The sequence below is a fragment of the Myotis lucifugus genome, unplaced genomic scaffold, assembly GCF_000147115.1.
Source record: "Myotis lucifugus unplaced genomic scaffold, Myoluc2.0 scaffold_371, whole genome shotgun sequence".
Taxonomy (NCBI): domain Eukaryota; kingdom Metazoa; phylum Chordata; class Mammalia; order Chiroptera; family Vespertilionidae; genus Myotis; species Myotis lucifugus.
In genome coordinates, this window is record NW_005871419.1 from 302,275 (window position 1) to 317,114 (window position 14,840).

Below are 14,840 nucleotides of genomic sequence, written 5' to 3' on the forward strand. Positions count from 1 at the left end.
CTGGGCAAGCCCAAACCATCAGTTTAAAAAGTAAAAGAGAAACCAACAGATAAAAAGTGAACGAATTTGATGTTAAGATTTCATCTAAGGTGGAAAAAAAGTTGAAGACTTTTTAAATAACGCCTATTACTGTGTATTATAGACTGTCCTTAAATTTTTATGAGTTGCTAAAATCACTTGTTATTCTATGTTTTGTTTTGTTTTGTAGTTTCCCATCACCAATTGTTCTTGGAATTGGACAGGTAAGTGGAAGAAAAGTCAACCTCTTAATTAGTCAGTACACGTGGTGCAGTTTTCAGTGCTTTTGTTTAAGACTGTGGTTTACAAATGTATTCATCTGATCATGGTACTTTCGGTGAAGCAATATGAAATAACACATATGTCATTCTAGAATTTAGGAACAGTGTATCTGTAGGAAAAACAAGTACTGATTTTAATTTCCTTAATGGAATTTAATTACTTTAAAACAAGGGGCCAGAAGACTGCAGTCTCCAATGTCTGTCTGGTGGGTAACAAAGGAATGGCTGGGGCCGGGGGTGGTACCGGGAACATAGTTACCATTGAGATGTGCACCTGATACTCGGTTGAAGCCGCTGTGCCAGAGAGGAAAAGGGTGGGGAGACGAGTACGGCCCACGAGGCCCTGATTATCAGAACTCCAGAGTTTTCTCAAGAGAAGCAGGGTGTTTGAGTTTTTATGTCAGACCTCCCACTGGTAAATGCCAGCAATGGGTTCCAATTTCACAAGACTCTCTATGGGCCAAACAGAACATGTTTGCTGCCTGTGGTTTGTGATTTTTGTTCTCGGGTATAAAGTTGACCTGGAAAATCTTTCGGACTAACCTGCTTGGCTGTTCCTGAAATTTCCCATTAATATTAATTTGTGGATTGTTTATTCTTTTGGTCATAGGCTGGTGATTTCCATAGACAAGTGGTAACAGGCATCAGAGGTTTTATTTGTCCTGCTTTGCTTTAATTTATAGGGAGAAAAAATTAAAATTATGGAAATTATCTCTTGTTAACTGTGTAATTGTGAATCTGGAAAAGCTGTCATTTATATGATTAAACATTGTTCTGGTTACATGTTTTGCTAATAAGGTACTCTTTGAAACATCATGTTAGGGGGAAAAAACCAAACAAACAATATATTTCCTTAAGGTGAAAAAATATGTCATCTTTATGTTTCATTGTGAAAATATGTACAGAAAAGCATTTAAAAGATTAGTGATAAGCTGTCCTTTGTAATCCCTGAGGCAAATAAAATCACTGCTGTACTCAAGGTAAATAAAGGCTTTTTGATTTTTAATCTGTTGGGGGAGGAAGCCAGCAGACCTATTTTTAAAAGTCTGAATTACAGAATATTTTAAATAAGTGTTAGTATATTTCTGTAAGAATTATAAAGTAACTCATAAATACAAGCTACAGTTATAATTCAACATGGGTTCCAGTTATATGAATCTATCATAAGTATTAAGTTTGTAAACTTATTGGGATCAAGGTTTAGGATTATGATCATGTTGAAGGAGTCTTTAAATTTTTGCATCCTAGTCCTAGCTGGTTTGGCTCAGTGGATAGAGCACGGGCCTGCATACTGAAGCATTCCAGGTTCAATTCTGGTCAAGGGCACATGTCCGGGTTTCGGGCCCGATCCCCAGTAGGGGCCGTGCAGGAGGCAGCCAACCAATGATTCTCTCTTATCCATTTTAAAAAAAATATTTGTATTGATTTCAGAGATGAAGGGAGAGGGAGAGAAATATAGAAACATCAATGATGAGAGAGAATCACTGCCTCCTGTCCCCTATTGGGAATCAAGCCTGCAACTCAGGCATGTGCCCTTGACTGGAATCGAACCTATGATGCTTCAGTCTGCAGGCTGGTGCTCTATCCACTGAGCAAACCAGATATGGCAGCTATATTGCTTTTTGATGAATCTGTTTTCTTCTGATGTCTTTGTACCTCAAACAGTCCACATATTTTGCTGAAGTTTCTTTCCCCCCCTTTTATAGATGGCGGCTACCATAATGATACTGTATGTGTCCAAGCTAAATAAAATAATTCACTTCCCTGATTTTGACAAGAAAATTCCTGTAAAGGTATGTGAGTAAAAGGACATATAGCTCTGATGGAAGATGTGAAAATATTACATAATTGCCGTGACCTTTGCAGTGGGGTTCAGGATCTGAAGGAGGGACTGACGCACAAATGAAAATACTATACACGAAATATGAATTTAAAAGGCACTGGGGGCCAGGTGGAGCCTCTTTCTTGAAGAGACATACTGAGACTCAGTCCCGTCTGCTTTTTATTCAATTTTAGATACACATCTTGCCCTCTAGCAATGCATAGGGGCATATCAAAGGTAAAGTTTGGTAAACAGTAAAAGGATTATCAGGTTAGGGAATTGCCTTGAGCCACCACTATCTCAACACAAACAATTGAACAATCGGTGCTTAGCATCAGCCCTGCTAACGCCCAAGGTCCATCGGCCTTCCGCATTCCTTGGTGCACTCTCATGACAATATTGGCAAGTGGTGGCTACCCGCATCTCCCCCTTTTTGTTTTCTTTTCTTTTTTTTTAAAAATATATTTTATTGATTTTTTACAGAGAGGAAGGGAGAGAGACAGAGAGTTAGAAACATCGATGAGAGAGAAACATCGACCAGCTGCCTCCTGCACATCTCCTACTGGGGATGTGCCCGCAACCCAGGTACATGCCCTTGACCGGAATCGAACCCGGGACCTTTCAGTCCGCAGGCCGACGCTCTATCCACTGAGCCAAACCAGTTTTGGCACCTTTTTGTTTTCTTAATAAATCTTGAAAGGTGTATGCCATCTGCAGGGCTCGAGTCCTTTTAAGACTCTTCATTCTGCGTCTGCAGACTAGAATTAAACACATAAGAACAAGAATGAGACAGACAATAGTGGTTATGCTAAGAGGCAGATGTAAAGAGATCCAGTGAAAGGGATTAAATTCTTTCATGTCCTTTTTAAATTGCTGCCAGGCATCTAAGGAACTAGTTTGTAGTAGGCTCCTTTCTTGGCCATCAGTTCTTTATGGGTCCCCTTCTCAATCACTGTCCCCTGTGACATGACAGCAATGATATTTGAATTTTGGATAGTGGACAAATCGTGGGGAATGACAATGCAGGTCCATCCTTCTCTGGCTTTGTCCAGGGCAACCTGCACCTTTGCACAACTGATGACTGCTAGCATGGCAAGGAAAATATTCTCAGGTGTTCTCAGGGTTCTTGTTTCCTCACAAACTTGCTGAGCTTTCTGGACTGTCTTCTTTATCATCCCACAGGTCATCTGCGGACTGTTTGTCCTCTGTCTCGTTCTCCTTCCGTTCCTTATCTTCAGCATGTTGCTTGGGGCTACTGCTGTCTGTGTCTGCAGCCACAGGTACAAGGCGAGGCTCCAGGTGCAAGGTCTTCATTAGTCTCGTCAGTTCCTCCCTCAGATCCATGTTGAAGATTAATTCCTTGCAGGATTCCACATGGGCTTGGAGGAGTTGTCTGGAAATACACAAGCATATTCTCGACCAAAGGTTAATAAAGTAGGGACCTTTCCATAAACTAGACTCAGGATCCTTCCATTTGATCAAGCCCTTTTTCTTCTGGCTTATTCTGACACCAGTGTAATTCCATAGGTGTCTTGCCATCAGCGTTACAAGTGAAAAATTTTAAAGTAATTAAGGCTTGCTGTAGTCTACTTAAAGGAGATTTCTCCAGTATCACTATTCCCCCTTTTTGTTTTTCAAGTTGGGATTTTAGTCGCTGATGTTGGCGTTCTATAATTGCCTGTCCTTAGGAATTGTACGGTATTCCCGTAATGTGCCTGTTGTAATTGTATGCATTTCCTTTCGTTAAAGGACCAGGCAGGGTGGTATGAGCCCTAATATGAGTAATAAAAAGGGATATTGTCTTTGCTGTACCTGTTTAAATAGTATAAATAGACTTTGGTCACTGAGCCATTTTAATTGAGTAGTCTTAATTCTTTTTACCAAGTCAGCAGTATAGGCAGAATCAGAAATAACATTGAGAGGCTCCTGGAAAGTCTGCAATGCAGCCTTGACAGCTTCTAATTCAATTCTTTGCACAGAAGTGTGACTGGTCTGGATGACTCGGTCTGAATTCATCGTATGATAAGCAGCTTTACCATTAGATGAACCATTGGTAAAAACAGTTAATGCTCCAGGAATAGGTTCCTGTATTTTTTGGTATAATAGGGGTGTAATATAAAAATTGTAGTAACTTGTTTTTTAGTAGGTGACAACTAAGTTCTCCTGAATATCTTCTTAGTCTAATCTGCCAATTCAAATCAGTCTGAAATAACGTTTCTAATTGCTTCCCAATGAGGGGAAGATAGATGCATTGGGGTTCTTCTCCTCTGAGCTGCCTGCAGTGCTTTCTGAGTTGAGATATTAATTGAGCCATGAGTTCTATATATGTACCAACAGTTTTAGGTGATTGATGCCCTAGGTCAGTGGTCGGCAAACTCATTAGTCAACAGAGCCAAATATCAATAGTACAACGATTGAAATTTCTTTTGAGAGCCAAATGTTTTAAACTTAAACTATATAGGTAGGTACATTGTTATTAACTTAATTAGGGTACTCCTAAGCTGGCCTTTGCTAAAAACGTCCTCAATCTGATTGAGGTACGTTCGCTGAGGTCGACCCCTTCCAACTCTCCCATCCACACTTGTCTTGTATACTTGTTTCGTCTATCTCCTTTCGGAAAACCGACTTCTGCGCATGGGCCACGAAGTTTCAATCGCACTGTACATGCGTGCCCGCACGTGGTATTTTGTGGAAGAGCCACACTCAAGGGGCCAAAGAGCCACATGTGGCTCGGGAGCCGCAGTTTGCCGACCACTGCCCTAGGTGGACCCACTCAATAATAGTAGGGTGAGATTTTAAAGTCAATTATTATTACCCAAGGCATTTTCCTTGGCAAATTCTGTAACAGAGATAACTTACTGACTTTCAATGGCTTAAATGTTAAAGTATTATTTTATTTTATTTTCCTTTATAAAAACAGGAGTGCCCCCAGGACCTTGGAGGTAACCTTGGAATGCGGTCTATTATTATTCAAGAACTACCCATTATTATGGAAACACTAATTTTGTTGCCCAAACACAGCCTGTATATTTTCCTTGTGTCATTTTTGCCATCTTCCAAAGAAATAGAGTCTGGGGTCTATTCTATAGCATCCGTGAAGAGATGGGCTTAGGCCAAGAGGTCACCCAAAATTGGGTGGGGTGCCTTCCCCTTAAGCTAACCTTTTTCTCTTCAATGGTATAGCAGTCCCAGGTGGCATCCCTAAATTGTGAAAAATGTCTCATCTATCCAAATTTCAAATGATGGACTGGGAAATAAAAACATGGTTGAAAATGAGATTTTTAAGAATGCCCCCCAGAGCGGGCATCCATTTTGCAGGATCACCAAGAGACTTAGTAATTAAAGGGCTGGGCCTTTTTTATTTACCTCTATTTGTCTAGGGAATTTTCCTAGGATCTGTGTTATCAGCCACTTGTACCGCTCATATTCTTTCTTTCCCCACCCCCACATCCTGTTTGCTTTGGGGAAATTTAGTAATGGCCTGGTCACCTACTGTTTCTTTTCTATGAAGATAAATTAAAGGCATGCTTAATAGACTAACAATAAACAAATTACAAAATAACAATAGACCCTACAGAAATACAAAGGATTGTTAAAAAATACAACCCTAAAAGACAGCTAGCACAGAAAGCCACTCTATCGACACAGCGAAGCATAAAAAAATGTGGAGACAAAGAAACAGGACACAAATGACAGAAATGGAGGAAAGCAAACTACTGGATATAGAGTTCAAAACCACACTTTTAAGGTTTTTCAAGAATTTTCTAGAAACTGCCAATAAACTTAATGAGACCCTCAAGAAATCTAATGAGACCCTTGAGGATGTGATAAAGGACCAACTAGAAATTAAGCATACACTGACTGAAATAAAGAATATTATACAGACTCCCAACAGCAGACCAGAGGATCGAAAGAATCAAGTCAAAGAGTTGAAATATGAAGAAGCAAAAAACACCCAACCAAAAAAGCAAAATGAAAAAAGAATCCAAAAATAAGAAGATAAAAATCCAACACCCATTTTTGATAAAAACTCTCAGCAAGGTGGGAATAGAAGGACCATACCTCAACATAATAAAAGCCATATATGACAAGCCTACAGCCAACATCATACTCAATGGACAAAAACTAACACCATTTTCCCTAAGAACAGGAACAAGACAGGGATGCCCACTCTCACCACTCCTGTTCGACATAGTACTGGAAGTATTAGCCATTGCAATTAGACAAGAAGAAGAAATAAAAGGCATCCAAATTGGAAAAGAAGAAGTAAAACTGCCCTTATTCGCAGATGACATGATATTATACATACAAAACCCTAAAGACTCCATCAAAAAACTACTAGACTTAATACATGAATTTGGCAATGTAGCAGGATACAAAATTAACGCCAAGAAATCTGAGGCATTTCTATACACCAATAGTGAACTTTCAGAAAGAGAGATTAAAAAAACAATCCCATTTACCATCACACCAAAAAAATTAAGCTACCTAGGAATAAACTTAACTAAAGAGGTGAAAGACCTCTACTCAGAAAACTACAGGACGTTGAAAAAAGAGATAGAGGAAGAAATAAACAGATGGAAGAACATACCATGTTCATGGATTGGTAGAATCAACATCATTAAAATGTCCATACTACCCAAAGCAATCTATAAATTCAACGCACTTCCCATTAAAATACCAATGGCATATTTCACAGATCTAGAACGAACGCTCCAAAAATTCATCTGGAATAAAAAAAGACCCCGAATAGCTGCAGCGATCCTGAGAAAGAACAAAATAGGTGGGATCTCAATACCAGATATCAAGCTGTATTACAAAGCCACTGTTCTCAAAACTGCCTGGTACTGGCACAAGAACAGGCATATAGATCAATGGAATAGAATAGAGAGCCCAGAAATCGGCCGGAACCAATATGCTCAATTAATATTTGACAAAGGAGGCAAGAACATACAATAGAGCCAAGATAGCCTCTTCAATAAATGGTGTTGAGAAAATTGGACAGATACATGTAAGAAAATGAAACTAGACCACCAACTTACACCATACACAAAAATAAACTCAAAATGGATAAAGGACTTAAATGTACGACGGGAAACCATAAAAATTCTAGAAGAATACAAAGGCAACAAAATTTCAGACATATGCCAAAGCAATTTCTTCACTGATACAGCTCCTAGGGCACTTGAAACTAAAGAGAAAATGAACAAATGGGACTACATCAAAATAAAAAGCTTCTGCACAGCAAAAGAAACCATCAACAAAACAACAAGAAAACCCACTGCGTGGGAAAACATATTTGCCAATGTCATATCTGATAAGGGCCTAATCTCCAAAATTTATAGGGAACTCATACAACTTGACAAAAGGAAGATAAACAATCCAATCAAAAAATGGGCAAAGGATCTAAATAGACACCTTTCAAAAGAGCACATTCAGAAAGCCAAGAGACATATGAAAACATGCTCAAAGTCACTAATCATCCGAGAGATGCAAATCAAAACAACAATGTGGTACCATCTCACACCTGTCAGAATGGCTATTATCAACAAATCAACAAACAACAAGTGCTGGAGAGGATGTGGAGAAAAAGGAACACTCGTGCACTGCTGGTGGGAATGCAGACTGGTGCAGCCACTGCAAAGAATAGTATGGAGTTTCCTCAAAAAACTAAAACTGGAACTCCCATTTGACTCAGTGATCCCATTTCTAGGATTGTATCCCAAGAAATCCTAAACACCAATCAGAAAGAATATGTGCACCCCTAAGTTCATAGCGGCACAATTTACAATAGCTAAGATTTGGAATCAGCCTAAGTGCCCATCAGCAGATGAGTGGATTAGAAAACTGTGGTACATCTACACAATGGAATATTACGCTGTGGTAAAAAAGAAAGAGTTCTTACCATTTGCAACAGCATGGATGGACCTGGAGAGCATTATGCTAAGTGAAATAAGCCAGTCAGAGAAAGATAAATATCACATGATCTCACTCATTTGTGGAATATAATGAACAACATAAACTGATGAACAAAAACAGATCCAGAGACAGAGAAGCATCGATCAGACTGTCAAACCTCAGAGGGAAGGTAGGGGAGGGTGGGGGTAAGGGGGAGAGATCAACCAAAGGACTTGTATGCATGCATATACTAGTAAGCATAACCAATGGACACAGACACCAAGGGGGTGAGGGTATGAGCGGGGGTTGGCTGCAGGGGGCAATGGGGGGGGGAATAAGGACACATATGTAATACCTTAATCAATAAAAAAAACAAAACAAAACACACCACATGTGGGTGTGGGACCAGCCCATCCCATGCCTCTGCCACTCCTATCAGTCTCAACGTGCTTTCTTCTTGAATTCTCTAGTTGGAGAACTTCCATTCAGCCAGATTTCAGGCAGTTATGAATGATGGTTATTCTGTATTTTAGTTTTAATATTGATGTGCTTGCTGGCGGAGGTGAGTGCCATTGTTTACCTGTGCCACCATCTTGGTTCCTCTGTCACAATATACTAGTATCTCTTGACAATCAGAAAATAATTCAGGAGCTCGGGGCTCAGTAAACCTAAGTCAAGTACAGGGTGTTGTTTGATTTAGGTAGATAATTATTTTAGACTTTTAAAACAAAGTAATGTGGCTGGGATACACATTTTTTGGAGGGGTCACCAATCTTGTGACATTCCAGTGAGAGATATAAACCAACTTTTGTGGCAAGCTGGCATGGCCTTGGCAAACTCCACCCCACATTGGGCGCCTTAAGTGCCGCACCAACTCAGCCAGGTTCAGTGACCCTGAGAGGGGCCGGTGAAAGGATGGAGAAAAGACAGACAAGAGAAGAAAGCTGGGTCTGGGTGGGACGCTGTCCTCTCTGATGGAGAGCCTCTCTGATGGAGAGCTAGGGACAGCGCCACGGACTACAAGCCGTGTCTTTATAGACAGATTCTACCAGGCAAAGTAAGGGCGTGGTCAAGATGTTTACAGCATTCTCATGGGTTTCGAGCCTACTCAATTACACGCACCTGAACTCTATCAAGCCCACATCACTTAGGCACGTGGGGCCATGTGTTCGGACCATAGGTTCAAGCTTACAACTATAGCTGTTGGCTATAATTGTGCTGGGAGGGCTCTGCCCTCCAAGCTGGGACTTGCACGTGGCCATGAGAGGACTGTGCCCTCTCATTAGTCCGAGGCTTGAACCTGTCCAAACACTGTAGCTGCTCTCCACAAACTTTGTCTTTGCCCAGAAGAGTGAATGTAAGCACAAATAACAGAAGTTTGCACACCTTTTCACAGCCTTTTGAACTTGATGCATAAGCTGTAAACACCCATCCTTAACTCACCAACCAGGGGTCTCTACTCAGGAGAGTTCTTTGTCCAGCTCCTTCCTTTAGAAGCATCGTCTATTAATATGGACAAGGTCAAGATTTCTGTTTCTATCCAGCTCCCCCATGAGTATGGGTATCAATGTCCACCTAACCGTTTTGATCACATGGAGAAACTTGTGAATGTATTTTGGGTTCTGGACAGTTCACATGCATTGCAGGGAAGGGAACTCAGAAGCACTTGCTTAACCCTGCTGGGGAGTGAATGTCACCGTTTTTATATCTAAAGGAAAATATGTAATTGGGGTTCTAACCAAATATTCATTCTTTTTCATTGAAGCTGTTTCCCCTGCCTCTCCTCTACGTTGGGAACCACATCAGTGGATTATCAAGCACCAGCAAGTTAAGGTAGAGTGCAGGGCAGTGGTTGATGGGAGGTAATGGTGCAAAGACCAAGTTTGATTTGTTAAGATATTGCTTGTGCTACATAATATTATTTAATAATTGCAGAAAATAAGGTGGAGTTTTGAGTTTAATTTGTTAATGCTTTTATAAATGTTCAAAAGCTGATTTTTGTTTGTTTGTTTATGTTCAAGTCTGAACATAGAAAGTGATATCTCTAGAATCAAGATAAGAGGGGTGACTTATTCAGGAAGAACCATTTCTGTGTAACTTTTGGTTTCATCACAGTTTTATAGAAGTCGAAACATTCTCTTAGATTTGGTACAGGTCGGGCTTGGTACAGGGAGAATGAAATAACAGGCATTGTTTTCAAGTATGTGCTATACACTTCTGAAATTTGCATTTATATTTATTTTAGGGTCCATTGATTGACTCTACTATTGTTAAAAGTCACTGTAAAAAATAAGAATGGAAGTGTAGAAAGAGCCAGTCATCATATAAATGAGGAAATCGGGTGTGAAATATGTGGCCTAATGAACACATCATAGTCACTAATCTTGTGACAGAGATGTAAATAATTAAGTTTGTGCAAAGGGTGAAAAAAATGGAGGAAAATGCCCAGCCGGTGTGGCTCATGAACCAAGAAGTCGCCGGTTTGATTCCCTGGTCAGGGCACATGCCTGGGTTACACGCTCAATCCCTAGTAGGGGGCGTGTAGGAGGTAGCCAATCGATGATGTTTCTCTCTCATTAACATTTCTATCTCTCGGTCACTCTCCCTTTCTCTCTCTCTAAAAACTCAATAAAAACATATTTAAAAATGGAGGAAAACCTGCTTGTATAGTAAGAGGAAGCGAGGCAGATGGGCGGTAGATCAGAAGGAAAAGGACATATAAAACGAAGAATTGTGAAATTAGAACTGTTACCTTTCACTCTTGTTTAGAAAGGACAGGTGTTGTCATGAAAAAAAAAAGTGCCCTGCCCGGCATTGTTCAGTGGTTAGAGCGCCGGCCTCCATCAAAGGGTGGAGGGTTTGATTCCTGGTCAAGGGCATGTACCTGGGTTGCAGGTTTGATCCCCAGTCCCTGGGCAGGGCATGTTTGGGAGATAACCAATCGACGTGTCTCTTTCACATGATTTTTCTCTCTCTCCCCCCTCTCTCTCCCTCTTACCCCCTCCTTTCCACTCTCTCTGAAAAATCAATGGAAAAAATATCCTTAGGTGAGGTTTAAAAACAAAAAACAAAAAATAAAGCATAAAATACTGTTTTCAGATATACATTTTATTATTTTATTTTTTCAAAATATATTTGTATTGATTTCTGAGAGGAAGGGAGAAGGAGAGAGAGTTAGAAACATCACTGATGAGAGAGAATCACTGATGGGCTGCCTCCTGCACACCCCACACTGGGATCGAGCCCACAGCCCAGGCATGTGCCCTGATCGGGAATGGAACCATGACCCTCCTGGTTCATAGGTTGACACTCAACCACTGAGCCACAGTGGCAGGGCTTCAGTTATAGATTTTAGTTGGTTTGTTGTTTCCTTCTGGGATCAGGGCAATCATTTTTCCTTAATTGTCTCAAATTTGTTTTAGAGCTCCCTGTGGTGGGTGTTTTTGCTGTCTTAACATGTGTCCTCTTGGGCTTCCTCTGCGTTTACCTTCAGCTCTGGGGGAGCCCTCAGCCAACTGACAGCTGCCACCTCTCACATTCGGGGGCTCTGCCTCCCAGATGAGGGCTTCTTTTTTTAGTGATCCTAGTGGAAACATCTTTTTTTAAAAAATATATTTTATTGATTTTTTACAGAGAGGAAGGGAGAGGGATAGAGAGTTAGAAACATCGATGAGAGAGAAACATCGATCAGCTGCCTCCTGCACACGCCCCACTGGGTATGTGCCCGCAACCAAGGTACATGCCCTTGACCGGAATCGAACCTGGGACCCTTGAGTCTGCAGGCCGATGCTCTATCCACTGAGCCAAACTGGTTAGGGCAACATCTTTTTTTCTTTAAATTAAATTTGTTGGGGTAACATTGATTAATAGCATGATATAAATTTTGGGTGTACAACTTTATAATACAACATCCATATACTGTGTTGTGTGCTTACTACCTGACTTCTTTTGTTACCATATACAGGGTGGGGCAAAAGCAGGTTTACAGTTGTTCATATGGAAAATAATACAAAGACTAAAAAAATAATAATACAAGAATAAACTCTGTGTTTTGCATACTTGCAACTGTAAACCCACTTTTGCCCCACCCTGTATTTGACCCCCTTTCCCCTCAGCTCCTTTCCCTTCTGGTAACCACATTCTGTTGTCTCTACCTATGAGCTTTTTTTCTTTTTAATTTGTTTCATTTCTTCATTTGTTGCTTTTTTGTTTTATATTGAATATATGAGTGAAACCACATGGTTCTTGTCCTTTTCCATCTGACTTATTTTACTTAAGAGCTTTCCATGTTGTTGTAAATGGCAGTATTTTATCTTTTTTTTTTCATGGCTGAGTATTATTTCATTGTATATATGTACCACATCTTCTTTTTGGGGGGTAGATACCCAGAAGAGGGATTGTTGGGTCTTATGGTAGCTCTCTTTTTAATTTTTTGAGGAACCTTCATGCTGTACTAGTTTACATTCCCACCAGCAGAAAAGAGTGTCTTTTCAACAATTAGTGCTCAAACAATTGGACATCTACACACGGAAAACTGCATCTAGACACAGGCCTTACACCTTTCCCAAAATCAACCTCAAAATGATTGTACACCTAAATGTGAAATGTAAGCTATAAAGCTTCTGGAAGAAAACTTTAGAGAAAATCTAGATGACCTTGGGTTTGGCAATGAGTTTTTAAATACAACACCAAAAGTACAGTCCATGGAAGAAAAAAATGAAAGCAGAACTTCATTAAAATTTAAAGCATGCACTTGCTCTGAAAGACAGTGTTAAGAGAAAGACACGCCACAGACTGAGAGAAAGTACTTGCAAACACATATCTGATAAAGGACTTGTATCGAGTAAATGAAAATTTGTGAGTTCATAATGACAGCAAAAACAACTCTCACTGGTTACCAATGAAGGTGACAGAACACTTTTATGACTCTGAACCTTTATAAATAATGCTTTTATCCTGTCTTTCCTGTGTGAAATGGTGAAAATTTGTATTTATTGGAGAAGTTTAGACAAAAAATGCAGAAGGGGTGATATAGTTAGAAAGTCACCATTTTGCAATTTGGAGTGGAAATGATGGGTCTAGATCAGTGGTCGGCAAACTCATTAGTCAACATAGCCAAATATCAACAGTACAACGATTGAAATTTCTCTTGAGAGCCAAATTTTTTAAACTTAAACTATATAGGTAGGTACATTGTTATTAACTTAATTAGGGTACTCCTAAGCTGGCCTTTGCTAAAAACGTCCTCAATCTGATTGAGGTACGTTCGCTGAGGTCGACCCCTTCCAACTCTCCCATCCACACTTGTCTTGTATACTAGTTTCGTCTATCTCCTTTCCGAAAACTGACTTCTGCACATGGGCCATGAAGTTTCAATCGCACTGTACATGTGTGCCCGCATGTGGTATTTTGTGGAAGAGCCACACTCAAGGGGCCAAAGAGCCGCATTTGGCTCGAGAGCCGCAGTTTGCCGACCACTGGTCTAGATGATAATCACCATTAGGTGAAAAATTGATGTTTACTTGTCCCAGCATCATTTGTTCAAAACACTGTTCTCTCCCTATTGTAGTGTCTTGGCACCTTTGTTGGAAATAATTGACCATAATTGTAAGGATTTATTTCATTTTTTCATAGTTACTATATCTTTTTTCATGCTGTTGAGCATCTTTACTATCATTACTCTGAACTTTATTTCAGATAAATTTCTTACCTCTGCTTCATTTATCTCTTCTTCTGGAGAATTCTCATGTTCTTTCATTTGGGGGTTGTTTCTTTGTCTCCTCATTTTGGCTGTCTGTTTTGGTTTGTGACTATGTATTAGGTAGGTCCTCTACACCTCTCAATCTCTAGTGCAGTACAGTGTCAAATGCTGTTTCTGACTAATTAGATCAGGCAAAGACTCAAAGCCTCCAGAGATGGCCTCTGCCTACAGACTAATAGGATTCCTACTAGAATTGCCCCCCAGGCAATTGTCCTCAGGTGTGGCGAGAGTTTTTTTTCAACAGGGTTGAGCAGTTGCTTCTGCCTGGAGTCTAATTGTTACTTTTAATCTCTTAAGTGGCCTCAGGCAATGTGTTTTCCTATAGGGTGTGTCAACTGTCTTCCCCCCAGGCAAGGCAGATGTTGGTGTGGGAAAGATGCCTCCTATGCATGAGGGAATGACTCAGCCCAGGAAACTGGGGGTGTCTGACTTCTGAACTCTAACCCCAAGTCCCCAATCCTGGCTTCTGCTCACACTGCTCCAGTCCACTCTGCCAGAGCACAAGGTGGGTGGCTCCACAGGGAATTTTATGTGTTGGTCCTTTAAGAGAGTGCCTGAATTTCCAGCTCTCTCCCTGGCAGATGGCAACCCTGCTGCTTTTCATGGCCAGGTGTTGTGTGGGCACTCTTCTCAGTTGTGGTACTCTCTACTGGGGAGCCCAGCTTGGGGATTAGACCCCAGAGTTCTCAGTGGCCCCCCCCACAGCTGAGATATCTCTTCAGAACTTCAGTTGCTGTCTGGGGTGCCCGGCCAGCCCTTTTGCACCTCCACCCCCCCTACCAGTCTCTCTGCGGTATCAGGGTTCTCTCCTGTGTGTCTTCCATGGATTACTCAGGAAAATTTTCTGTGTTTTAGTTGTAATTCCAGTTTGTTCTTGGGAGCATGTCCGTGCTTACTCTGTCGCCATCTTTAATTTCAGTCTGATGCTGAGCTTCTCAAGACTCCACAGTAGCGACCAACAGCTCAACTCACTTCCAAAATGATTCCCAAGGGGGTGCTCTGGCACCCAAATCCTCTCTTTGTTGGGCTGTTGCTAGGGACGCTTTTCCTAAATACTTTT

The 14,840-nt window shown here is 40.8% G+C and overlaps 1 protein-coding gene across 9 annotated transcripts in view; it reads left to right on the forward strand.

Moving 5' to 3' along the window:
- Nucleotides 1-14,840, forward strand: part of SLC35D2 (solute carrier family 35 member D2) — a 51,314-nt gene that overhangs the window by 12,701 nt on the left and 23,773 nt on the right. For 4 of the 9 annotated variants that reach the window (XM_023765022.1, XM_014466944.2, XM_014466942.2 and 1 more), the window contains exons 2-3: nt 2,006-2,092; nt 9,785-9,852. In XM_023765022.1, coding sequence (XP_023620790.1) covers nt 2,006-2,092; nt 9,785-9,852 — 155 coding nt within the window. Of the gene's footprint in view, nt 1-208; nt 243-2,005; nt 2,093-9,784; nt 9,853-14,840 lie in introns of all 9 variants that reach the window. The other 5 variants (XM_006101526.3, XM_023765021.1, XM_006101528.3 and 2 more) reach the window with 3 other exon arrangements.